This window comes from Gorilla gorilla, chromosome 9 (assembly GCF_029281585.2).
Source record: "Gorilla gorilla gorilla isolate KB3781 chromosome 9, NHGRI_mGorGor1-v2.1_pri, whole genome shotgun sequence".
NCBI lineage: Eukaryota > Metazoa > Chordata > Mammalia > Primates > Hominidae > Gorilla > Gorilla gorilla.
Window position 1 is genome coordinate 28,721,061 of NC_073233.2, and position 27,858 is coordinate 28,748,918.

The following is a 27,858-nucleotide window of genomic DNA, read 5'->3' on the forward strand; positions in this document are numbered from 1 at the left end:
AGCATTATTTCCTAATTTAATTTTGAAAGCAGAGCTTCAGAGACAGTGGTTTCAGAGGCTGATGAGGATCTAGTGATGAACAGGCAGTAACAGGCAATGTGATGGCTGCTAGTTTCAGGGGATTCCAGTGTTCTTTGCAAGATGCAAGAATGAGGCCACACTGGGTCATGTACTTGAACTCAGCAACTATCTCAAGTGAGGATTTATCTACAGGAGTACTCTAAATTATAGCCCATAGCTGTCAACCTACAGTTATTCTATGAAAATAACTCAGCTTCCTAGAATTGATAGGATACCCAGAACAGCAGTCTGTCCCTATTAAAAGCTAGAGAAGAAATAAATGATCAACTGTTTGAAATAAATATTCATAGAAGAAAGATCAGTTATCACCTACATATACCTAGAAGAGGAAGTTATAATTACCCTCAGTTGAGAGTCTTTGCACAAAAAGAATTGGATGCTCATTCCTGAGAACATGCCATATGAAAAGCATTGTGCTAGCACCATGGAGTTTAAAGAAGTGGAGACCTGGACCCAATTCTCCAAGAGAAAAAATAATGCGAGGGCTTGGGGAACATACAACCTCATGAGTTAAGTCTTACAAAGGTGATCTACAGTAGTTTAGCAATATCTGAGAGGAGACTAGTTGAAAAAGAGGTGTGTTTTTGAGGGTGGGGGCATGGGTGAGTATTGAAGGATAAAGTGGAAGGACACTGAGACAGTTATTGATTTAAAAAAGACTGTGAATTTTCTTTTCTGGTCATTTCCCATGAGATACTTTAGATGGACTATTGAGGCACAGACTAAGAGGCTGATGCATTTCAATCAATTCTGTATGAATTCAGAATGGGAGATAAAATTCCCATTACATGTCTTCTGCACTTAATGAAAGCTGCTAGAATTTCAGCCTGATATGGAACAACCATGTGTTCACGGGCACAGAATTAACACTATTTAATCAGTGCAAAATCATTCTGGAGAAAAAGATGCGAAATAATCATTCTTTGAAAAGTCTATTAAAGATTAGGAAATTTCTGTATAATAATGGCTAACCTTGACAAGCCATTTATTATGGACCATACAGTGTCCCCTTTCATAATTGATTTATTTAATCTTCATGATACTTTTTTGAAGTATGGAAACATTTCCATTATACAGACCAAGAAATGAGGCTAAGAGAATTTAAGTTATGACAACTTGCCCAAAGTCATACTTAGCAAGAAATTGGAATTTTAATTTGGATTTTCACAGTGTAACCAAAACAAAACAAAACAAAACAAAACCTCTCATTCTTAACTAATACTATATCATACTATTTAAATGTCTACAAGAAACAGACTGAGAAATGAGGCTAAAAGAATTTAAGTAATGACAACTTGCTCAAAGTCATACTCAGCAAGAAATTGGAGTTGGAATTTGGATTTTCACAGTGTAATAAAAAAAGAAACTCGTCTTTTTAACTAATACTGTATCATGCTATTTAAATGTCCCCAAGAAAAATATGGCAGCTGCTCAGTCAATTTGGTCAATAAGAATGGTCAAAAGCAGAACAGAGAACTTCATTTTCGTTTTTGATCTAACAATCTAATATCCATTTGTGTTTTTTAAAGGACATCTTCCATTTTAGCAATGTTTCTATTCTACCCTTGCCTCTACCCTCTATAACAAAATGTAAGCCCTTTGTTTCCACTATGTCCAACTTTGTCTAGCTTTGTTTTTTCTAGGTCTGGGTCTTCACCCCATATCTGCCCCTTTTGTGATGTCCTGGGGGAATATCTGGCATGGTACTGCTAAACCAATGATTCCCAAAGCAGGACAATAAATACTAGAATAACCTGGGAACTGGTTAGAAATGCAAATTCTCAGGCCCCAAACACATCTACTGACTCAGAAACTCTAACACCTAGCAATCTGTATTTTAACAAGGCCTAGGTTTATATCATGCATGTGAAAGTCTAGAAACTACTGTGCTAAACAATTTATATTTTTTTCGTCTTTTTTTTGAGACAGAGTTTTGCTCTTGTTGCCCAGGCTGGAGTGCAGTGGCACGATCTCAGCTCACCACAACCTCTGCCTCCCGGGTTCAAGTGATTCTCCTGCCTCAGCCTCCTGAGTAGCTGAGATTACAGGTGCCCACCGCCACACCCAGCTAATTTTTGTGTTTTTAGTACAGACGGGATTTCACCATGTTGGTCGGGCTGGTCTTGAACTCCTGACCTCAGGCGATCCACCCACCTCGGCCCCCAAAAATGCTGGGATTACAGGCGTGAGCCACTGCGCCCGGCAATTTTATACTCTTAAAATTCTTTTTCATATTCAGTTCCACTACTTCTTTCATTTCTTTTTGAAACTTATACTTCGTTTAAGAAAATACAAAACTTTCATAAATGAGCCTCTCCATTTAACTACTTACTTCAAAACATAGGAGAGATGGCGTAGAATTCTGCTTTCACTTCCCACTGCTACTACCATCAATCTTTCAATAAAATTATCATCTTTCAAAGTTTATGTTATTTTATATATTGCTGTTGGCATTGTTAATGCCAGTACTCATTCTGCTGCTGTTACAGTAAGCAGATCTTAATGGTTAGATATCCAGGATCTACAACAGATAAGTAATGTAAACCATAGTTCTCTACTTACTATCTATATGATGTTGGCAAGTTATTTTTACTCACTCGGACATGGTTACACCGTCTGTGAAGTAAAGATGGCAGTAAGAGCTTTCTAATATTGTTGTTCAGTAAAAATGAGAATCTAGAAGTGATATCCACACTAACAATTCAATAACAATTGACAATTACTGTCTCTACCTGACTGGCTCATAGTTACGAATTTATTGTCATATGTCAAGCATCAGACTAAGTCCTTTAGGTACGCAATTCTATTTAGCCTAACAGTGATCTTAAGAGATACAACACATTAGTATTATTATCATGCAAGTTCCAACATTCTTTAAATGCTTAGAGTGTGCCAGCCATTCTTCTGGTTGTTTTACTTCAAATATCTCATAGGTTCTGTTAATATTCACATTGTTTAGATGAGAAATGAGGAACAGAAAGTTACATAAGGTGCTCAAGGTCACTCAGTGATAAGTGTCAGATGAACTGTGAACCCAGGCAGTCTGGCTCAAGAATCCACGCTCTGAACCATTACCTAGTGATGTCGTTTTTAAAGACAAGGAAGCAGAAGTTTAGGGAAGTTAAACAACGTACTAGTTACATAATTATTAAGTGACAAAGCTGGGGTCCTACAAAAATTACTGTAGCATTATATCAGCCTTTCCCCCCACCCTCTTCTACCATTAGTGACTTTGACCCCTTGCTCCTCTGCAAGCCATCATCCTGGCTGAACTTAGGTGGTTGTTAACCACCTCCTGCTTCCTGGCTTTTAGATCCCTCTCTCCTCAATCCCACTAAGCTTCACACTTACCTCACTTTAGGGGTATAATTGTCACCCTCTGAAGTCACCCCAAACTCAATAATTTCCAAGATGTCACAGACTGATGGATTTCACCCTTCACCTTCTTGGACTATCTAACACTTCCTCAAAGCCTCCTCATCCAGCATCCCACTCTAGATGTTCTTCCTTCTCCTAAGCACCTGAGCCACTATGTTCAGCCATTTTCAATACTTCCTTAGTTTCTGGTACAGAAGGTAACCTCTTCCATTTGTGAAGCTTTGCTGAGCCATTCCTTGTTTTTGGAAAGTCTTTCTTCTTTTTTATATTAATCTTTGCAAGTTTCCCTACCAAAGGTTTGTGACTTGGTCAACTCAGCTGAGATGAATGTTTTCCTCTGTTGTTTTCTATCTGTACTTCTGTTGTGGCCTTTGGCACACATTTTCTCTGGATTACTGGTCTCTCCCTCTCCTACTACACTGAGGTCCATCCTCTTCTTTTTCTAAGTGCCTGCTGACATCATGTGAATGAAAGAGCACAGATTTTCATGTCAGAGAGCCCTGGATTTAAATCTGAGCTTTACTACTTGCTTTTTTTCTTGGCCACACTTTGTTTCAATTTCCTTATTTATAAAATGAGAGGAAAGTGTAACAACTCAGAGAGTTGTTGTGAGAATTAAATGAGTCAACACAAATGGAGAAATTACAGTAAATGACCTGTAAATCTTACCTTCTCTTCCACACAATACTCTCCTGTGAATATAGTCTCACAGAAGTTTGAAGTGTAAATGCATGAATGAATATTGAATGGGGAGGCTGCTTCAATTTTGGCTGTGTGGCAAGACAAGGTGTAAAGGCTTTCCATTTAGGGCAAGAATTTTGATAATCAGAATTTTAATTACTTAGATATTAATTAGGATAACAATTATATAAAATTAAATAAGAAGATGAGATTTGTAAAGTTTGATGGATTCTTAACTAGTTACAGGGAATTCAATGGATTTTGAGATGAAGTGCCCACTAATAATGAAAAAAAGGATAGATAAAGAAATTAAGAGACCAGGCATGGTGGCTCACACCTCTAATCTCAGCACTTTTGGAAGCTGAAGAGGGTGGATCACTTGAGGTCAGGAGTTCAAGACCAGCCTTGTCAACCTGGCAAAACACAGTGCATACTAAAAATACAAAAAATTAGCCAGGCATGTTGGCTTGGGTCTGTACTCCAAGCTACTCAGGAGGCTGAGGCATAAGAATTGCTTGAACCCAGGAGGCAGAAGTTACAGTGAGCAAAGATAGTGCCACTGCACTCCAGCCTGGGTGACAGAGTAAGACCATGTAGAAATTAAGGAACTTAAAATTAAAACCACTTCAATTATGCCATGATATTGTATAATTAGAAACATTGTTCAGAGTAAGAATGAAAAGTAAACATTAAAAGTAATCTATCGGCATTTTATTTCAGAAATAATAGTGTGATATCAAGTGGCTTTGTGAAGATTAACATTTAAATTTACAGTTTGAATGCTGAAGTATATTACTAACTACCTAGTATATGCATAATCAGGTATAAATCCTAGTGGCAAAACTCATTGGGTTTTAAATAAAACAGAACTATATCTGAAACAGGTTTCCTCTATTTAAAACTAGTTAACCACCTGAACTAGTGATTTTACTTATCTTAGGTTTAGTTTCTCCATCTATAACATTGGTATATGTTATAATGGATATATGGTGTAATGAATAATACCCACGTCGCTGGGTTGTTAGGTGCTTGTGGAGTTTATGGCATGTGAAGCGTTAATATGGTATCTAGCAAGTCGAATAAGCACTCATTAAATTTAGCTCTGACTATAGTGTACATTCAACAAATAATTCATACTTGATTCAGCTTTACTAAGGGGGTGATTTTTCTCGCAGGGAACATTTGACAATTACTGAAGACATTTTTGGTTGCCATAACTTAGAGGAGGGGTGTGTGCTACTGGCATCTAGTGAATAAATGCCAGAGATGGTGCTAATTGTCATACAGTACACAGGACAGCACTCCACAACAAAGGGTTATCTACGCCCAAATTTCAATCATGAAGAGGTTAAGAAACTAAGCTAAAGAATGGGTAATATTCATCTCTCACCAGCTTATCACGAGACAATCGTATTTACAAACCCTTCAAAAAGGGAGAGACAGTGATGATAGAATGTTACATTCACAGAAAATAAAATTTATGCATTGTACCTCTAAAACAATTATAATAAAATAAGACCCACATATTAGCTAAACCTGGATAAAAGTTTTTCCTCAAACCTTAGCATGCAAAATTATCTTTGGCTTAAAACAAAAGGACATATATTTTGGGCAAACAGCACAGAGGAAGAATGGAGCAGAATATTCACTTCATGAGTGATCATTTATCTCAGTGGAGAGAAGCCACTAAGGGAAGGCGGATACAGGCTACATATATTTTTACACAAAATTATTTGACTAGTATATAATCAATAGAAAAAGTTTTAATTCACTGCCGTTTGGGATGTCTTTTCTCACCTTTCTGTAGCAGATTAATAATAATCATAGAGGGTCCTTTTCAGAAATCCAGGTCTTTAACAGTAACATTTAAAAGTGCCCACAAGAGAGATTAGAGCTTCTATCAGGCAACCAACATTGACTGAATTTAAGGCTCATGTTTGACTTGATAAAATTTGCCTAAAATATATAGATTAGCTCATTGGAGTTAGCACGTCCCAAAACATCTTTGCAAGGGAATAGTTATAAAGTAACCGAGCTAAAGGAATACTTTTATTACTTAGTATAAACATTATAGAAGTGTTTGTTTGTTTGTTTGTTTGTTTGTTTTTTGAGACAGAATCTCACACTGTTGCCCGCCCAGGATGCAATGGTGCGATCTTGGCTCACTGCAACCTCTGCCTCCTGGGTTCACGCAATTCTCCTGCCTCAGCCTCCTGAGTAGCTGGGATTACAGGCGCACACCACCACAACCAGCTAATTATTTGTATTTTGTGTAGTAGAGATGGGGTTTCACTATGTTGGCCAGACTGGTCTTGAGATCCTGACCTTGTGATCCGCTCGCCTCTGCCTCCCGAAGAATTGCTGGGGTTTACAGGCATGAGCCACTGCACCCGACCAGGAGATTTTTTTTTTTTTCTTTTTTTAACGAAGGAATGGAATTTTTACTTGTAGATGGATAAAAGCTTTAGCATTACGTTTCTAGCATTTTTTTCTTGAATGGTTGTATGTAGGCTGCTCGAGAAGTGTCTCAAACAGAAGAAAAAAATGAGAAACCTGAGAGAGATATACTAAGTATAATTATTTGCATTATTTCGAGAACATGTACTAAGGGATTTAATCAAGAGACTTCTTGGTTCATTTAAAATACGAGTTCATTTATAAAATTTCTATGTATGTGCAGCTTCTAGGAAAGCTACAAGTAGTTGCATAATGTGACTAATAACTTTATTTATGCATTCATTATTTCCAGTAACTCTTCAGTTATTACCAACTGTGTGTCAGGCACTGTGCTAAGTGTCAAGGATACAATGGATGTGAAAAACAAGCTCTTACCCTTAGGCAGTTTACATTGTAGAATGAAATAGAGTCCAAAACATATATTGATTTATTAAATATTTACAATTTGTAATTAAGTCTATAAAGAAAATAATAGTATAACCAAATGTATTGACTCCTTTTATTTTTTGATGCATCAAATATAGAATTTCTAGATGGCCCGTGTATATATTTACAATGGCTAACCTGTCAAGTCCAGAACATATATTAGAAAAAACAATCTACCTTAAAATTATTGGCGATTTTTTTATTACTTTAAATGTTTAACTTCTCCTGAGAAATTTAGATATGTATATATAAGATGCTGAATCATTTAAACAGTGTTCTCATCTTTTCTATTTCAGGGTTTTCGGAGCTGCCATACTTCTTACCTCTACCCTAAATATGCTAATTCCATCAGCAGCCAGAGTGCATTATGGATGTGTCATCTTTGTCAGAATACTGCAGGGACTTGTTGAGGTATGTAACTTCAGGGTGAAACCTTTTTAAGATTGGCATTTAGTTGAGAACCACCAGTTTGTCTTTAACTATAAATAAATATATTGTATTAGGTTGTATCTAAATAGAGTTAAAATAAAAAATGAAACACTGGAAATGTTAGACAGTCAGATATTTTGTCCATAAATGATATGAAACTATGAATGTCACTGCTTATCTCCTTCTCTCTAGAATTGAGTGGGATTAAATAAATATTTTAATGCCTATTTGACTTAAAAAAAACAGGGACTTTTGTTAATGTGTCATGACAAGAATTTTAGAGTTTGTCCTTTGCTGGTGATAACCATGAATTAATATCTTGGGAGTTTTATACTAAGTAAGTTCCTGATGGCCTTGAATCACGATATGAGTTTTCACTGAAATATTTCATCGAATGCATTTTTGAGGCATCCAATTCTAATGATCAACTCTTGCTCCATCAGCCTGCAGACTTTGAAATAATTCCACTTAAAAACTCGAGTTCGGCTTACCAATTTCCCCTTCTCTTTCCATGGAGTATAATGGAAATAGATAAATAATGTAAAATATTAAGGCACTAAAAAAAAAAAAAACCCTTTCTCATACTATGCAGTCATAAAAAGGAATGAGATCATGTCCTTTACAGAGACACAGATGGAGCTGGAAGCCATTATCCTCAACAAACTAATGTAGGAACAGAAAACCAAACACTGCATGTTGTCACTTATAAATGGGAGCTGAACAATGAGAACACATGGACACAGGGAGGGGAACGACACACACTGCAGCCTATTGGGGAAGGGCAGTGTAGGGAGAGCATTAGGGAAAAGAGCTAATGAATGCTGGGCTTAATACGTAGGTGATGGGTTGATAGGTCCAGTAAACCACCATGGCACACATTTACCTATGTGACAAACCTGCATATCCTGCACATGTACCCCAGAACTTAAAAAATAATAATAATAAAAAACGAAACCAAAAAACCCGCTCTCCTTCCCCCGCCAAAAAAAAGATAGGTTCAAAATAATAGAAAAAGACTAATAATTTTGAAGGTCTTAAATTTTAGACACTGCTTTCAGGAAGTGTGAGCTCCAAGGATCTAAACTTCACTTTTCTCTGTATAGATATTTATATTTGGAATTTACTGAATTTAATGCCCTACAAAATGATCTCCCAAATTTTTTTCAAACTGTTCAGAATTGCAGATAAATTGATTAATATACAGTCTTTTCTTTTACCTTAATCAGAAAAAAAGAAAATTGAGGTGGAAGGAAGTCTGAAGGGCGGGGAGGATTTGTACAGGATACTAAAAAGACTCTTGATCCTAAATGGTGACGGTGATGAGTATCTTCCCCCATCACAGGGTGTGACCTACCCAGCATGTCATGGGATATGGAGCAAATGGGCCCCACCTCTAGAGAGGAGTAGACTGGCAACCACCTCCTTTTGTGGTGAGTACTGTGTGCAGATGCAGCTATGGTGGCTAAAAGTTTAGGAACAACTTGAATAAGAATTGAAAATTTGGTAAACTCACCTGTAAAACCATCTGGGTTTTGTATGAACATCTGTGAGTGGTAAGGTTTTTCACCACCATTTCCATTTCTTTAGTTTTATTGTTTTGCTTAAATCTTCTATTTATTCTTGTGTTTGTATTTTTCTAGGAATTGATCCATTTCATCTAGGATTTCAAATATATTCATGGGTGGTTTTTATAATACTCTTATACAGCAGTCCATTTTTTTGAGAACCTCAGTATTTTCTTTTTATTATACCTAGACACAAAGATATAAAAATACAAATTTTAAACACATTTACAGAGATAAAAACATAATTAGACTATGTATTTATTTTTACAAATAAATATTAAATTTACTTTGAACTCTGCCTGGGGTTAAAATCTAACAGTTTCTCAGAATTTATATTTAATACAGCTATATGTTTGAATTACAGTGAATAAAATGCCTATAGAAAATAACTATTATGATTTAAATTAATTAAATTAATGTGATCTTTAAGTATTCTCCTAAGCACTGTTGCTACAATTTCCCATTCATTGGAACTTTTATTTTTGGGATCAAAACTGACCTTACTACTATTTTGGGAAATAGAATTAATGAACATGTATTAAAGCTTCAATCCCAGCTTTTGAAGTGTAGAGCTCTTTCTGCTAATCTGAAGCTACTTTTTGTTCATTGCTAACTTTTAAAACATTTTAAGACAATCAGTTTAATTTAAGGTCATTTTGTGCCTTCAGAATGCACGTTTTACTCTTTCTACCAGAGCAGTAAGGCAAGAGAGCAATTCCCTTTCCAAATCAGATATTAGAACTGCTGTAAATAATGCTAGTAATAGGAAATTAAGGCTGCTGTGATTTTGCTGTATATTTAAGCCATAAGGTTAACAGTATTATTGCCTGTAGCATTTGAATTTACATGCATTTGGGTCTAAATCACAGGGCATAAATATTGCCATTTCTGTCTATATGTCTAAGACCTTTTTTTTTTTACAATTGCCTTTAATAACCCACTATGTAAAATTCAAAGAGATATAAATTAGGTGATATTCACTAGAAAAGCTAATGAATGCTACCTATTATCATGAGAATTGTCAGTGTGTTTTAAACTATCTTATGGGACAGCAAAGAAAACAAATTTGCCATAGGGGAAAAACGTGATAACTTACCTTGATGACATCTTCTGGCCGTGCTTTGAGAACTGAAGCAATATGCCTTCAATCATGGATACTAACAAAGAGACCACTGGCAGAGAAAAAAAATTAAAATGAAGTCAGTAAAAGCTACACAAACCTGAAACTGCACGAATTTGCTACAAGGAGATACATGCTTGAGGTGGCAAGAATAGATTTTAGGTGTCTGGTTAGTATTGCCATACTCTGTCCCAAGTCCAGCACACAGACATGCAGGACACATGCCAATCAGCATGCCAGTCAGCATGTCTCCATTATTATTTTTAGATCTCTGTTGTGTCTTGGGTAGGAGGTAGGTGTTATCCACTTGTGTAATCCCGTGTTCCTGTGTACGTATGTAGACATATATGTGTTTGGTGATGGCGGGTATGTGCATGGGTGTGAGGCCCATGTACCTGAGTGTTCCAGCGTCTGTGTGAATCAACAAAGGAATGTGAGATGATATCAATAATTTCTACTGATTTCACTCACCTTTCTCCCATTCTTCCTTACACTTTAGGTTCCTATGCCGGAGCTGTGATTGCAATGCCTTTAGCTGGCATTCTTGTGCAGTACACTGGCTGGTCTTCAGTGTTTTATGTCTACGGTATGTTATATTTCTATGCAATAGAGTTAAAGGAAATGTGCATAGGCTAAAAGAAAATGGTTGCAGACAATGAGATCAATCACTAAATACAATTCTATGTTTACTTACTTATTTTCTTCTCTTAAGAATCCTTCCATTGTATTCTGAGAGGATTAGGAAAATATTTCATCTCTGTTATTTTTCTTAGATTGCTATTTCTTGTTTTAAAAAGCAACCACATTGCTGACAGGAACTTTGTCATTTAGTAAATCTATGTCCTTCATTATGAAAAAAATATTAAATTAGCTCTTGATTAAAAGCTGATGAAGAGGAAAGAGTTAGGCAGCAGTCACCTCCCTTTGCTATTGCCTTTTGGTCATTTTCCTGATTCTGCCTCTTCAAGATCGAATGGGGGTGGAAAGCCGAAAGGGGGTGGTGGTGCTAAAGTGACTATTCAATTCCTTGATGAAATATCAGCAGTTAGCGGCTGTAGCAGCATATCTCAGTCCTCCAGAATTAAAGGCAATTAAGCCTCCACATTGAAATAAAATATGTAATCCTAAGTCTAAAACACTCTTGATATTCACTTTGTAACTATTTCATAATATCCCCACAGTCTTTCTTTCTAAGAGGCACTTTTTAATGATGAGGAAAGGAAAAATAAAGGAAAGCTGGATCCCAACTGATATTGTCACTGATTAATATCATCTTTGGACATTGCCATGAGAATCTGAAATATTAATGAAGACATGTGGTAGAACAGTATCTGGCTGCTTCTAAATTTGCCCTAATTCATTCCCATTTTGAAATGTTCTCATCAGAAAAAATTATTATGCTTGTAGAAGGTTATTAAATGTCACTTATCATAGGGACTCTTTTTGTGGTTCAAAAGCCATGGATAGGTTTTTGGATCCATGAATGCCCTAAATTGCAAGCCATATAGGCATTCGTGAACATTTTTTTTTTCTTAGGGAGATTTTTTAAAAATCAGATTTTAATTTATACTCTTCATTACATTTTCAAAGGAGTGCATAATTCAACAAAGTTTAAAAGCACTTGTTTTATAGGATGTATTGTACAAGTTGGTATGGCTATCCAATTAATTACTATGTTTTGTGCCTTAGTCCATTACTTAATTGAAGATATGTGACCTTAAAGTAAGAATACAAATTTAAACAAGGCACTCATAAACAACCAATATCATTATTTCAAGTTATATCTCATTTGATATTTATCACTGAATGATACAAAAAGTAAACAGATAATCTGAAAATACCATATCATAGTACTTTCTTACTTGCTGTGTGTAACAATAATTTGGTCTGGAGTCACACATTCAGTTTTCGTATTTTAAAGATTAAAGAGATAAGATCAGTATAGTGGGGTAAGTTAAAAAAGATAATACATGTAAAGTAATTAGCAGCGTATCTGGCACTTTAGGTGAATTCTGTTAGTGGTAATGATAATTATTATAAAATTACAATATCTCTCATTTTTTGAAAGCTTATTTTGTGCCATCCACTCTACTTGTTGATTTATATATTACCTCCTTTAACTTTTCTATATTCCCATAAAAATGAATTATTATCTCATTTTATAGTGGAGATTTAGAGAGATTCAGTTACTGATTGGATCATATAGCCAATGAATGACACAGTCAGGACTTGAATCTGGGAGTTATATTCTATAAACACTATATTATTCTGAATTTTTAAGCACTATCTGAACCTAAATCATGTTTACTGCAATGTTCAGTAGGTAAAAGGAACACAGCTCATCAGAAGCTATGTACGGTGTTAGGAAACCATTCTTGGAGGTCGAATAGGCCAAAGAAAAAGTGTTGTAGGGATCAGGAGCATTTAGATTGTTACCCAAGGGACAAACAGAACAGTGTGAGGGAAAAGTGAAATGGCCAACTGCTGGGCAATTAGAATAAATCACTTGAGATTCTTGCTATTATTAATGCTTACAGATTTATATCGCACAAAAAGGACATGTTTTAATGGTAAGAGTATTAAATAAAGAAGAGGATGAAAAAGGATTTACAGTTTAGGGCCTTGGAATTTATAACTTTTGTCTGCTCAAAGAAGGATCAGTAGGCAATACTATGTGCTGAAAATAATGTGGTATACAGTCATGTAAAGTGTTGTTACCACATTAAGTACAGAGGCGCACTTTTTATGTAATGTAGCCACTCATGCTAAAATATTCTAGGTTTTATTTGTCTGTTTGCCAGATCTGGAAGTGCTAACAGGAGAGGGAAAAGAGCAATTCTTTTCTCTGGAAATGCAACCACTTTTATATGTTCTAGTCAGGCAATAAAAAAAAGAATTCGCCCCCAGAATAATTCTTTGAGGACAGCAATTTTGTTTTCTCCGTTATATTTCTCTCACTTAACCAGAGTGCCTAGAATGCTAACTGCTAAGTATTGTCGGATGAATGAATACCTTCCAAACTACACCATTCTAATAATTATTTATGGCTTATTGTATATCAGTGCTATTTCATAGAGACAAGGAGATAAAACCACAGGACTGGCCTTTAAGAAGTTTGAAGCTTAATGGCAAAAGAGAAGAAAAGATGGCTAACGTCAGTTGGAGAAACATAAGCTTGAATTCTTCTTTCTGATAGAATATGTTTGTCTTGAGATGATTGCAGTTTTATTCCAGCACATCACTGTTAAATGGAAGTGACTTTCTCCTTCTGAACTGTTGCTTGCAGGAAGCTTTGGAATGGTCTGGTACATGTTTTGGCTTTTGGTGTCTTATGAAAGTCCTGCAAAGCATCCTACTATTACAGATGAAGAACGTAGGTACATAGAAGAAAGCATTGGAGAGAGTGCAAATCTTTTAGGTGCAATGGAAGTAAGAAATTTATTATGGTGTATATTCCTATCTTATTCCCATCTCGCCCCCATTGACCAACCAAACTATCTTACAAGTTCTTCCTCAGCAAAACTAATTTGGTATCAATCATAACTTCTTTTATTTTGGTCCATCCATATTCTCTGACTTAGGAATAATAGCTATTTCCTCCATCTGTCATTTATTTTTTTCCTTTATCCTTTCTTAAGCATTTAAAAATGTACACTGGGTGATAACTATGACTGCAAACCTAAACAATATTTTTAAACAGTTCAATATGGTCTATATTTAAACAAATACAATAAATAGTTGTTCATTTTACATTAAAAAAATCCAAATCAGCCAAGAAAAAGGCAATTTTTGGTTTGTTGAATACAGTAGTCCCCCCGCATCCTGAACAGATCTATTCCAAGACCCCCGGGGTTGCTTAAAACTGTGACTAGTACCGAACCCTACATATAATGTTTTTCCTATACATACATACCTATGATAAAATTTAATGTATAAATAGGGTATAGTAAGTGATTGACCACAGTGACTAATGCTAAAATAGAATTATAACAATATACTGTAAGGAAACTTAAGTGAATATGCCCCCCCCCCCGTAAAATATCTTATTGTACTGTACAACTAGTAACTGAAACCTCAGAAAGTGAAACCGCGGTTAAGGGAGGACTACTATATTCTAAATGTAAGTTTAATACATGTGTATTTATGTCATATGTAGTTTAGGAGATACTGAAGCATTAGAACGCCAATAATAGACAGCTGATATAAAAGAATTATAACATAATTTAATTATTTTATTGATAAAATATCATTATCTTTCAGGATTATTACTATGAATATCAAGCATTATAAAGACAATGTTGTGAAGCCCTTTTTTCTGATGATTTGATTTCTTCTGATTTACCTAAAAAAGAGAGAAAACGTAGTTCTATTTCAATAATGCAAATGTTTTATTCCATGTAACACTGATACGTTGTACATAGTAATTAATACAAAAGCCACCTGATGTTATATTTTAAAAAGGTGGCTGGGCGCCGTGGCTGGGCACGGTGGCTCACGCCTGTAATCCCAACACTTTGGGAGGCCGAGGCGGGCGGATTGCCTGAGGTCAGGAGTTTGAGACCAGTCTGGCCAACATGGGAAACCCCGTCTCTACTAAAAATACAAAAATATTACCCGGGCCTGGTGGTGTGAGCCTGTAATCCCAGCCACTCGGAAGGCTAAGACAGAGGAATTGCTTGAACCAGGGAGGTGGAGGTTGCAGTGAGCTGAAATCACTCCACTGCACTCCAGCCTGGGTGACAAACAGACTCCGTCTCAAAAAAAAAAAAAAAAAAAAAAAAAAAAAGGAAAACGCTGTTTAGTAAAATTAGTATATTTAGACATATTGAGGCATTAGGCGATCTGATCAATGATAGTTTCCTTATGCTAAGAGCTGAAAGGTGTCATACACTAGTTGAAGAATCAATGCCCCTTACATATTATGCATTTGTTCTTTTAAAACAAACACCTCCTGCTTCCTAGTCTAGGTGTGTTTGATTCTAGCTCAGATTCTCTACTTTATTTGTTATAGAATGCCTGTCTTTGACATCTCATCATAGGTTAAAAAAAAAAAAAAGTCTATCACCCATTATTGTTGAGCCAAATTGGCCCTTAATGAATAAGAAAAATCCCATATCATATATAATTCAGAAGTTAAACTTCAATGGTTTAAACAAATCTTTACTGTGTAGTTGTTCCATGAGTTAGCTTGGCATTAGAACTTTCCTCTTTGTGTTTCCTTCTATAAATAGACTAATAATTTCTTATGGTGGCTACTCAGAAGCAAGAGGTGATATGGGAGTGGGTGGAAGATTGGTAGTATGCACTGGTGCCCACTAGCTGCAGTTATTTTGAGCAGAAGTTCTGAGTTTAGCCTCGATTTCTAGCCCCAAATTAATGTGATCAGCCTATATCCTATTAATTCATTATGTTCTTTTATTTGCCAGTTCTTGAGAGGTCATATGTCTAGATTAGAAATAAATTTTAAAAATAATCAGAAATTCTGCCTAAGTAAAAACTAATTCCTACAAATGACCCCAGAAAGAACAGCAGGAGAATGAAAAAACAGCATAATCTTCAGCTCCCCACTTCCTATACCTCACTGCTTTTCTAAAGACAATATTTTACTTCTTACTGATGTTTCATATGTTCCTGTAGCTTCAAAGGAAATTTTAAAATGAGACTATGTGGGAATAGAACTTGCATTTTAGTTAATTTGAACTTTTTTTTATTGTGAATGAATTTAATATACAGCAAAGGAGAAAGAGTACTGACAGGAATATCATATACTCATCACATAGGTGTAACAATTATCGTCTTGTCGTATTTATTTCACTTTTGTTTCCATGAACTATTTCAAAGTAAATAAAACATCAAAATACTTTATCCATAAATACTTCATATGTATATCTAGAAAAATGATATTCTCCCTCACAATCTCAGTACTACTATCACACTTAACATAATTAAAAACAATTCTGTATCATCATTTAACTCCTACATCGTATTCAAATTTCTGATACCATCTATATTCTAATATCTAACCTATATTCAAATTTATTTTTAGCTATTTGTTTTGAATCTGAATTTGATTAAGAATCACACATTGCAACTTATTGCAAAGTCTTTTAAATCTGTTTTTCTTTAAAAATATATTTAAATATAGCATATGTACAGAAAAAGGCACTAATAGTAAACAATCAGCTTGCTTAATTTTTATAAACTAAACATAAACAGCGAGTTCAATAAATAGAACATTATCAGAATACCATAATCTTCCCTTTAATCTGCCAACAATTTTTTAAGGTATAAGGTGAGATATTTTTCTATTGCTTTTGATGAAGTGCTTTACCATGTAAAGAATAAAGTTCTTAGGAAAGATGATCCTGGTATGAATGAAAGGATCTTTGCCCAACAGGGAAAAGTTCTTTTACTTTTAATAGTATTCTGGAGTCATTTCTTATGCTAACATAATACCATAATGCAGACATTTCTGTCTTCTGACTTTTTATTATCTCTGAAATAAGTGTACTCATCTGGAATTATTTTCCCAGAACATATTGATTTCTTTTTAAAAACTGTACTTTTGGAACCCATTTATGACACTGCCACTAAAATTTTTTATCCAAAGCCACAGAATTCATTACATAGTATTAGGACAGATTTTTGTTTTTGTTTGTTTCTTTTTTGTCTTGCATATATTTATGATCACCACATCATAACTTCCTACTGTGTTGCATTTAAAGTGATCTTTAAAGGGCTTAATTACAGCCACAACCAATACTAGCAATTATGAGGTTTTCCATTCAGGAATAATTGTTAAATCCACGTGAAAAGTGTTTGCCTCCTCTTTCAGTAATTTAGTTAGGTCAAGGATCCCAAGTTAGCTTTTAACAAAGTTATTTTAGGCTACTGTTTCCTCACCAAACAGTATTTTGGTGTTCAGAATAAAGTAATTGAGAAATAATTAGGGAATATGAGAGATATTTTAATGGCTAAAAATATTAGTCTTGGGGGAGAATATGTACTTGCTTACATTTTGGCATACACTGAAACTTTAAGTACAATTAGGTTTAATTTTTTAAAGGGGTCATATGCAAAGCTGATCATATTTAGGTTGTTAATGTTGAATGCTTTGAATATTTTAAGTAACTAATTATGTGCCAAAGGAACGCTGGGGGTAGACAAATGCTTTCACCCAGCTGTTCTGAGTTTTATAGAACCTTGAACTCCAGTGTCACAGAATTTATAGTTATAGCTACTAGCTATCAAGAGAATTTATGATTGATTGATAGTAGAATAATTGACTTAGATTGATTGGTAGTAGAATAATTGACTTCAGGTAGGGTCTAGAATACTGTACTCTTAAATTTTTGTATCTTTCTTTTCATGAATACATTGGATTTTCAATGTTTTAAATGAAATGTTTTGGATATCACAAGCTCATTGATGTGGCAGTGAGTTTTTGCTGAGATATGGTCTATCACCAATAAAAAAATAAAACAAATGGAAAAAAAACCTTAGAAACTAGGACCTATGCTTTTGGAATCAATTTTCTATAATTATGTAATCCTGCATATTCCTAAAGCTGGAACAATCTAATAAGTTGCAGTGATTGAGATCTTATTTTTTTTCTCTTCCAATGATTATTTATGTAGCTAAGGTTAACTGGGTGGTTATAATTAATGCTTCACTACATCCTCCTACTTCCTACTTATGACCTGTCATATACATCCTGAAAATGCAAAGCACCTATTATTCCCACTTAAGTTTGAAAATATTTAAAATGGTCATAATGTCTCTCTTTTTGGAATTTCAGAAATTCAAGACTCCATGGAGGAAGTTTTTTACATCCATGCCAGTCTATGCAATAATTGTTGCAAACTTCTGCAGAAGCTGGACTTTTTATTTATTGCTTATTAGTCAGCCAGCATATTTTGAGGAAGTCTTTGGATTTGAAATTAGCAAGGTATGTAAAATGTATTCTTATATAAATTGTGGATTACCTGTGTATTTAAGTGAATACTAAATTCATTTGCAAAAATTTTTATCTTCTAATTTTCAGAGATTATTCATTTATTCATTAAACAAATAACTGCTAGGAAATAGAAGCAAAGTAAAATGTTTCATTGTCTACTGTATTCTATTGTCTGCTAGAATTGCTCTCTGGTACTGAGAATACAGGCAAAACAAACCTAGTTTCTGCCTTCATGGAACTTAGAGCCCAGTTGGAGCAAGCAGCGGTGTAATCTTTTCCCTGTGAATAAACATAACTCCCTTTAAGTCTCAGCTCACAGACAATGTAACAAACAAAAAAAGTATTCCATTCAAATAGAATTGTACTTACAAATTTCCAATCTAATTATTCTTCAATGCTCTTCGAACTCTTGTCCAGCTACAAGATATGAGGATTGTAAAAAGAAAATCTGAAAACACTCTTATATTTTGTCCATCCTATCTATTAATTTAACAAGTATTTGTTGAACACAATGTGCAGAACTTTATGTGAGATGCAGAAATAAAAACATGGTTTCTGTCCTCAAAATGCTCACAGCTTGGTGGTGTAAACGTGAAAGTAAGTTACCAATTAGAATACAGCATGCTAACTTCCACAGACATTTGTTCAGAGCTATGGGAATATAATCATTTTGAGATTTTCTATAAGGATAGAATGAACACAAAAATACTACTCTATATTTATATAGGAACTCGAAATTTAGAAACTACTCTCATATTCATGAACAACCTTTGTTGTTTGACCTGTTGAACAACAATCATCATTTCTATTGAAATCATGGGGAAACAGAAACTAGGGAAAGCATTTAAATTGCTTAAAGCCACGCTAGTAATGCATGACAAAATCAAGTTTAGACAAAGATTCTTTGATTTCTGTTTAATTATCTTTACTATGCCATTCAAATTCAGGTAAATCATATATCCATTCAAGTATTTAGTGAGTGTCTGCTCAATGCCATCTCTGTGCCAAGCCCTTTGCTAAGTCCTGAATACATTGTCTGTGCTGGCAATGGTCTTGCTATCTATCTTCATGTCATTACATAAGTCCAGCTGGGCTCGCTATTCATATTCTATCTCTACTTGAAAGACTATCTGAGACCTGGGACTGAAGAAAACCTCAGTTTAGGAGTAGCTATTCTAAGCGCTCTTTTGTAATTCCTGTTTCTAAGGAAACTGTTTCCTCCATCCCCGAGAAGAATGGCTGCTTTAGACAGAGCTCTTCTCTCTAGAGCTGATCAAACATTCCAGGGTAGCCTTTGGGAACTCTGAGAGGTGTTATACTTCTCAACAAAGGCTGCTGGAGGTGTGAGTCCATTTTCATAATCTAGGACAAATATGATACTGACAGGCTATTAATAAAGCCAGTTCTCGGGGGGAGAGTGAGGAAGCCAACTGATGTTAATGAAACTGTGTGGTCATTTTGGTCCTGTAGCTCCAATTAATTGAGAATGCTTGAGTAAAAGCAATGGTATTTTGCAAAAAGTAATTATAAATCAACCAGCAGATGGGTTGATTTATTTCATTCATTAGTTATATTTTTAAATAAAATTGTGGATAAATTCACACACACAGATTGGTCTTCAGATACTAATTAGATTAGTTTAAAAAATTCTGACAGCTGAAAAAATTGTATAGGAGATGATGGAGAACATAGAGAATTTGCTTTGGGTCTAGACTGACATGGCTTCAAATCTAAGTTCTACAACAAAGTATTGGTATATAATCTTGGGCAGCGTTTTGAATAATTATCGGCTTCAATTTTCTTATGTCTAAATAATGGTATTAACTTAATACCATTAATGATAATGATATTATTTAAGAAGTGCAGCCAAATTTAGGTGAAGTAAGTAAAATATTTACATGGAAGGTCATTCTCTGCAACTTTAGTTAAATTGGGTATCCTACAGAAAAAAACATGAGTGCAATGGCTTAATCTTCATTCTAATTATACTGACTTAGTTCAGACAGCACCGTATATATAAATAAAATTGTAACATAGATTTTATATCAGTTAACTCTATGTTAATTGTATTAGTTAACTGAGATATACATATATATATCATTATATATTGGCATAGGCTAATACAATATATATCAGGTAAATATTTTTTTTCATTTTTTATAACAAGTATATATATATATACACACATACACACATATATATATAATTTAATATATTATATCAGCCTATGGTTGTATGTAACATATTCAGGCCCTTGAAAATGGCATATCAGCAGGTCAGTGCTAGGATTAACCAGCACTTTCAAAGGTCAGATTATAAGGGCAAGCCAAATGAGAATAGACATCCATTCCTTTTGAGCTTCCTATTTAGGGGAGGAGAAGAACAGTGTTGGCTGGTTGTGCTTTGCTGCTATTTCTGAACAAGACATGGATCAGATAGGAAGACATACGATCTAGACTATGACCCAGAAAATCTAAAAGAAGGATGAGGCAAAAATCTAATTACCTGGAGTTTCTATGAAGAATAAATCAATTATAAGCTCAAAAACATTTATCCTCGCCTTGCAAAACCTTAAAATAATAAGCAAACCTGTATGTGATTGACATGAATGATCTTTAGGAAGGTTTTGATCATTTTGATCTTGTGTCTCTTGTGTCAAGTGATTACTCATGATAAGTCCCCAAAAGCCAAGAAGACCACTGAATAGCTCAAAAACTTTTGAAACCTCTTTGGCTCTTTTGAGGTCAAATACAGAGTGTATCCACATATTGTTTAAGAAAATAGGAGAGTCAATACCCTTAAATGTTAAATCAATATGCTAAAATAGTCTAAAACTTGTCTCATTAACCCGGTAGATTTTTAGCACCTTGCATTTTCCATAGTGCTTTGCACACCCTTTGCTGAAAGTGTGAAAAAATAACCATAGCTTTGTTCCTTTCTTATCCAAAGTAGTCAAAATGATTGTTCAAATAGATAGTAAATAACAGAGGATTTTCAATTAAAAAACTTTTCAGATGTATTAAATACTGGGTCAAAATGCAAGTCGTTTATGTGGACTTAGGCAATGTGGTTACTCCCAAACTTTTAGCCTGCCTTTATAAATGCCAAAAATATGCCATGTAATTCTATACAAATCCTAACATAGTGTCTTTCAGAATGTTTTTGTTGTTGCTCAAAGGTTTCTTTCCACACATTGACTGCTTGAAATATATTTACTCCATATTAAGAATAAAAAGCCCTGTACTTTTCTCAGGATGCTAGTCTCAAAAGCAACAATGATTTTTTTTTCTAATGTCAGTTTACCTGACATCTTTATTTAGGTACCTGTTGAGCCCCTGCTACATACCAAGTTTTGTACTAGACTAAGCACATTAATATATATTGTCTGATTTTATTTGATTTTTCCTTCTCATGGCAGTGGTGCTAAGCATAAAGGCCCAGTCTTTCGACTCACGTAGAACTGATTCAAAACTTGGCTCTCACAATCACTTAAGTTTCCTGACTCTAAATTTTTTTATTTAATAAGAACACTATTAAAATCATCCATCTGCGATGGAAGAGATCATTATATAGCCTGAACAGTTAACCTACTGTGGAATCATTTACTGTCTCAATTAATTATTACAACTCAAATCCATGATTGTGATACCTTACTATACACCAGTGTAAAATAAATTGGAATCTTTGTCTCAAACCTTCGATAATCTAATTGGAAAGACATACTTAAACACAAATTATGAATGCCATCTGCCAACAATTGTTCTTCAAAGTATACTTGGTAAAAAAACTTCCTTATGTGTTTACATTCAAAGTTTATTAAGTCCACGTATGTGGTAATACATAATTCAAATGCATTTTATGTATACTTATTGTCCCCATAATGCTTAGAACACAGTGCTTTGTGTGTAAGTAATGGTAAAAATATGTGTTTAACTGATCTTGGTGCGTAAAGTTTTAAATTAGGCTATTTAGCATGAAATTAATTCAGAAACTATATGCCACCATACAAAAATGTGATCAAGTATTGATATTTGACACAGAAAATACTTAAAATTGAAGAAATTATCTGCATTACCTGGGATCTTACTCTATAGAAATTATGTCTGTGCTATAAAACTCATGATATATATATATATATTTAAGGTGCAAATATGCATTTTTCCCATATGAATTAAACATGAATTTAAAATACAGCTTCTTCAGGATGTGACAAATGAATTTTTCCTCTCTCTCTCTCTCACCACTTTTCCTCTCTTTCACTAAGGATGTATTCATGCAAACACATTTAACAATATCAGAAGAGTTGATTCATACTCAAAATTTACTGATGCATTACGTGGCAAAAAAAAATTACCTTCTAAAGGAATCCAAGTAAATTTAGCTTTTCTAATTTATTCTGTGGAAGGCATTACTTTTTCTAGGAATGAGTAAGTGATCATTTGGAAAGAGTATTTTTCCTTCCTTTGTCCATAAAGATGTGATGACAGATTCAGAAACAAAGGCCATTAAATTGCCCATATTATTTATGGTTATGTCTATTTCTCTCCCTTCTCGTTTTTCATCAGGTTGGTATGCTATCTGCTGTGCCACACTTAGTAATGACAATTATTGTGCCTATTGGGGGACAAATTGCAGATTTTCTAAGAAGCAAGCAGATTCTTTCAACTACGACAGTGAGAAAGATCATGAATTGTGGTGGTAAGTACATAAGTGGCACTAAGGACATGTTTTTAGTTCAATCAGTTTAACCTACATGAGAGAATAACTTTTTCTACACATATCAAATTACTTAGATGCAGTTACATTTGTGCCTTCATTATTCACTTAAAATAACTTCCTCATATTACATCAAACTTTTCATAACTCCTAGTTTTAAATAACTGCTTAATAATGCCATTTGTGGCCAGGCACGGTGGCTCATGGCTCATGCCTGTAATCCCAGCACTTTGGGAAGCCAAGGTGGGTGGATCACGAGGTCAGGAGTTCAAGACCAGCCTGGCCAATATAGTGAAACCCCATCTCGACTAAAAACACAAAAAATTAGCTGGGCATGGTGGTGAGTGCCTGTAAGTCCAGCTACTTGGGAGGCTGAGGCAGGAGAATTGCTTGAACCTTGGAGGCAGAGGTTGCAGTGAGCCGAGATCACACCATTGCACTCCAGCCTGGGTGACAAGAGTGAAACTCCGTCTCAAAAAATAAAAATAAAAAAAATAATAATAATGCCATTTGTATTTATTGTAACTAACTCACCTCTTCCAATCATTGAAACTTTAGGTTGTTTTGGATGTTTTTCTTTGTTTGTTTTTGTGTTTTTGAGATGGAGTTTCACTGTTGTTGCCCAAGCTGGAGTGCGATGGCATGATCTCGGCTCACCACAACCCCCACCTCCCGGGTTCAAGCGATTCTCTTGCCTCAGCCTCCCAAGTAGTTGGGTTTACAGGCATGTGCCACCACGCCCAGCTAATTTTGTATTTTTGGTAGAGACTGGGTTTCTACATGTTGGTCAGACTGGCCTTGAACTCCTGAGCTAGGGTGATCCGCCCACCTTGGCCTCTCAAAGTTCTGCGATTACAGGCATGAGCCACCGCAGCTGGCCTGGATGTTTTTTATTAAACACAAGGAAAGCTTCATGAATCTAGGATAAATTATTATTATTATTATTATTATTACTATTATTAGTTTTGAAGATAGACTCTCTGAAGTGGAATTTCTAGGTCAATAAGTTGGAACACTTTTAGCAGTTTTGGCTCATTGGTAAAATTTCAAAAATTTCTGAAGAATTTCTATGTGTTTGCTTCTGAAGGTTTTGGCATGGAAGCCACACTGCTCCTGGTCGTTGGCTATTCTCATACTAGAGGGGTAGCAATCTCATTCTTGGTACTTGCAGTGGGATTCAGTGGATTTGCTATATCTGGTAAGATATAATTTTTTACTTGGGACATTCTGATTTTGACTGCTGATAAAAGACACATACATATATCTTTTTATAGATATCTTCACATGTATCTTTTATATGTTGAATAATAGTCAAATATTTCCACTAGAAAATGAAAAAAATAAAATATTAAGAAAACATTTAGATTTGTTAATACTCAATTTCCTCCTGGACTGCCTTTTTTTGTTGTTGTTAAGAAAAGATTACCTCCTCTCTGTGGAGTGAGCATCACATATTAAGTATTAGATAAGAATTCATACCTCATTCTATTCTCATTATATCCCCGAGAGAAATTATCACAAAGTAATTAAGCACGTATTCTGTACCCAGTATATTTTAAGGAGTTGTGATGTGTGGTTCTATAGGTATTTACTTCTAAAAAGTTTAGGATGCCCTGAGTCAAAACTTATGTGTGTATTTCAGGTTTCAATGTTAACCACTTGGATATTGCTCCAAGATATGCCAGTATCTTAATGGGCATTTCGAATGGTGTTGGCACATTGTCAGGAATGGTTTGTCCTATCATTGTTGGTGCAATGACAAAGAATAAGGTAAGATGGTCAAAACAGATGTTTAGTCATAGAAGACAGTTTCTCAAAATGATAACCTTTTTGGAAAAGAGTTAAAATATTATCCTTAGCATTTTCTTTCTTGTCCAGTCACCACATCTCTGAGTGGGAAATATAAATGAGGCTCAGAATACAGCATCTTTTTAAGAATTCCAAGAAAGTCCATTTCCCTAACCAATAAGCAATATGTTTCTCAACCCTTTTTAATAATTCTAATACCCCTGATGTGATAAAAACCCCTTTTGTCTCTAGCTTATTAAAATACTCAAGCAGATGTCTTCTGAGCTTTGTTTGTAAACCTCAATTCAGACTCCTCTGCAGTTGTCCAAGGAACAATATTATCATCAGCTATTTGTACTTATATGTGTATGCAGAGCTTTAAAATTCTGGTTTGCTACAAGTAAAGAAACAAAGGAAATGGAATAAAAAGATAAGTAAATCAATGGAAAAAAAGATATTATGAATATTTTAAAAATCAGCAGGCCATAGATATATTTGGAATTTTATTTCTAAACTTTTAGATTTAAAACATTAAATAATAAAAGTAATAGTATTACAGAAGTGTTATATAGAGTGTTTGCTTTACATAATCAGGACATGGATTTTTCCCAAATATAGTGTTTTATGAAAACTCAGTGGTGGTGCATTCAGAGAAGATGTTAGGCGTTTAAATCATGGGGAGTCAGTTCTCACAGTGCTGCTTTTTGTCACTGCAGTCACGTGAAGAGTGGCAGTATGTCTTCCTGATCGCTGCCCTAGTCCACTATGGTGGAGTTATATTTTATGCAATATTTGCCTCAGGAGAGAAACAACCCTGGGCAGACCCGGAGGAAACAAGTGAAGAAAAATGTGGATTTATTCATGAAGATGAACTCGATGAAGAAACAGGGGACATTACTCAAAATTATATAAATTATGGTACCACCAAGTCTTATGGTGCCACAACACAGGCCAATGGAGGTTGGCCTAGTGGTTGGGAAAAGAAAGAGGAATTTGTACAAGGAGAAGTACAAGACTCACATAGCTATAAGGACCGAGTTGATTATTCATAACAAAACTAATTACTGGATTTATTTTTAGTGTTTGTGATTAAATTCATTGTGATTGCACAAAAAAATTAAAAACACATGATGTAAACTTGCAAGCATATCAACCAGGCAAGTCTTGCTGTAAAAATGAAAACAAAACAAACCCATGAGATTACCATCAAGTGCAATCTGTAAAATTGTGAAGTTCCATCATTTCCATTCAAGTCATCCATTCTTGCATTTGTGACTTAAAGGTTGACTGGTCAAAATTGTAGAAACAAGTAGTTACCCATTGGATTCATATGAGCTAAAACTCATCACTATTTACTAAAGCACAACATCTCATCCTACAAAAGTTAAGAAGCCAAAGCTACTTGATCATGCAAAACGCACTTATATATTTGTTACACTGTATTGCAAGATAGCACACAGAAGTTGGCTGCGTCAAGTAGAGGCAACATTTATTAAGTGAAAATCATGGAGTTGGGATATCTCTCAATTAAAGAAGTACATTGTGAACTATCAGCTACAAAGTTGTCCTGAATAACTATTAGAATTGCATAATGTGAGATATTTTGTTAGTCCTCAAAAGGAATATCTTGCAGTGTTTTCTATGAAATGCTTGGGCACAAACACTTATTTCTGTGAAAGAGAACATGTAAGTTGAGGGGTATGCTTCATGTTCTTCCATCCATTTACCTAACAGTATGAAACAGTTCACATTTCAATAAAATCAAACTTTTCATGTAGCATATCACATAACTTTTTTGCAAAAAATATAAAAAGAAATAAACTTCAATGTATTTTTTATTACAACTTTGTACTGGTTGTAACTTGCATTAGAAAAAAAAGACATATATACACCACAAAGAATCTAATAAGAAATTTATTATGGAGATATAGCCCTTAAAATGCAATATTAAGAACAAAGAAATAGAAAATGGTTTAGATATCCTTCTTCCTTCATAATTAAATACTATATGAAACTTGTGCCACAGAGCTATATATAATATGAAAAGATTAACTTCATAGAGATATTGTAAGTAGGTAATTTTATTATTTAAAGTCCTATTAAGAAATATTTGTCTTAAATATATAGGACAATACATTATATTAAAATGGTCTCTCTATATATATATCTGTATATCTTATACATGTCCATACACAGAAACATAATAAACAATCTTCACACGAAACCAAAAATAGCATACACCTAATGTTGGGTTAGGGAATTGCAATTTCTACTTTCATAGAGTCATAGAATTTTAGGTGGGGAAGAGGCATTTTGCTTGTCATTTCTTAATATAACTCAACAAGAATTGCAACATTTGTGTACCAAGCAATAAGTGCAATGCATAAAATTTCCTGTCTGTATATTACCTTCATTTTGCTTGTAGTAGCTGTTTGGGTGGTTGGAATGATTTTATTTTTCTTTTAAAAAAGCTAACATCAGACCCCTTTATAATGTCCTAAAATTATGATAATACATTTCCCAATTCAACTGAAAATATTATTGGTGTATTTTGTCTATTCTGGATATTTGATCTGTTCAATGTACTGTGCTAGTGACTGGAGGCCCTGCTACTGCAAATATAAAACATAAAGTTTGTTTAAAAAATGCAAATCATTCTTTACCTTAAGAAAAAAAAAATACCCTTTGCTTTGTGCCTCAAAGTGATGTAATGTGATCACAGCTTTTGTTGTGTTGAATGAAAATATGTGGACTGTCATTTTGTTGCAGCAAAAAAGTGTTAATAAAATGCTCTATTTATCCTTTTTTAAAAATCAGTGCATTAATCATACATTAATTTGGATTTATTTAGTATTTAGCTTTAATGTGAATTTAGCCGGTGGAGGCCCCAATGAAGCCAAATCTAGGCTTCAAGAACAACAACAACCTTTTGAGCCATTGGGGATTTAATGAAAGAACACGGCATTCTTTAGATTGTGTGGAATGTGGCTCCATAGAGTTTTAAATCAATAAAAAGGTCTCTGAGTCAAACTCCAGATTTCAATGAGTTTTCTCACAACTGCTTCTAAGTTTAAAGAAGAATTTAGGAAAAAACTAAAAACAGGTCACATCAATATTACCACCTAATTTTAATTGCACACATACCCTGTGCTAGGTAACTGTCCTAGTCATTTTTTGATATAGGATCTCATGTAACTACACAGTGGCCATCCAAAGTAGGTGCTCTTTTTTATTCCCAGCTTGTAAATGAAGAAACAGAA

The 27,858-nt window shown here is 34.5% G+C and overlaps 1 protein-coding gene across 1 annotated transcript in view; it reads left to right on the forward strand.

Moving 5' to 3' along the window:
* The window catches only part of SLC17A6 (solute carrier family 17 member 6), a 41,620-nt gene extending 14,209 nt beyond the window's left edge, over window positions 1-27,411 (forward strand). The window contains exons 4-12 of the mRNA XM_004050828.5: window positions 7,320-7,434; window positions 8,795-8,882; window positions 10,637-10,723; window positions 13,424-13,566; window positions 17,936-18,085; window positions 22,660-22,792; window positions 23,898-24,008; window positions 24,453-24,580; window positions 25,315-27,411. Of these exons, the coding sequence (XP_004050876.3) occupies window positions 7,320-7,434; window positions 8,795-8,882; window positions 10,637-10,723; window positions 13,424-13,566; window positions 17,936-18,085; window positions 22,660-22,792; window positions 23,898-24,008; window positions 24,453-24,580; window positions 25,315-25,650 (1,291 nt within the window). The 3' untranslated portion in view covers window positions 25,651-27,411. The remainder of the gene's footprint in view (window positions 1-7,319; window positions 7,435-8,794; window positions 8,883-10,636; window positions 10,724-13,423; window positions 13,567-17,935; window positions 18,086-22,659; window positions 22,793-23,897; window positions 24,009-24,452; window positions 24,581-25,314) is intronic.
* The last annotated feature ends 447 nt before the right edge of the window (window positions 27,412-27,858 follow it).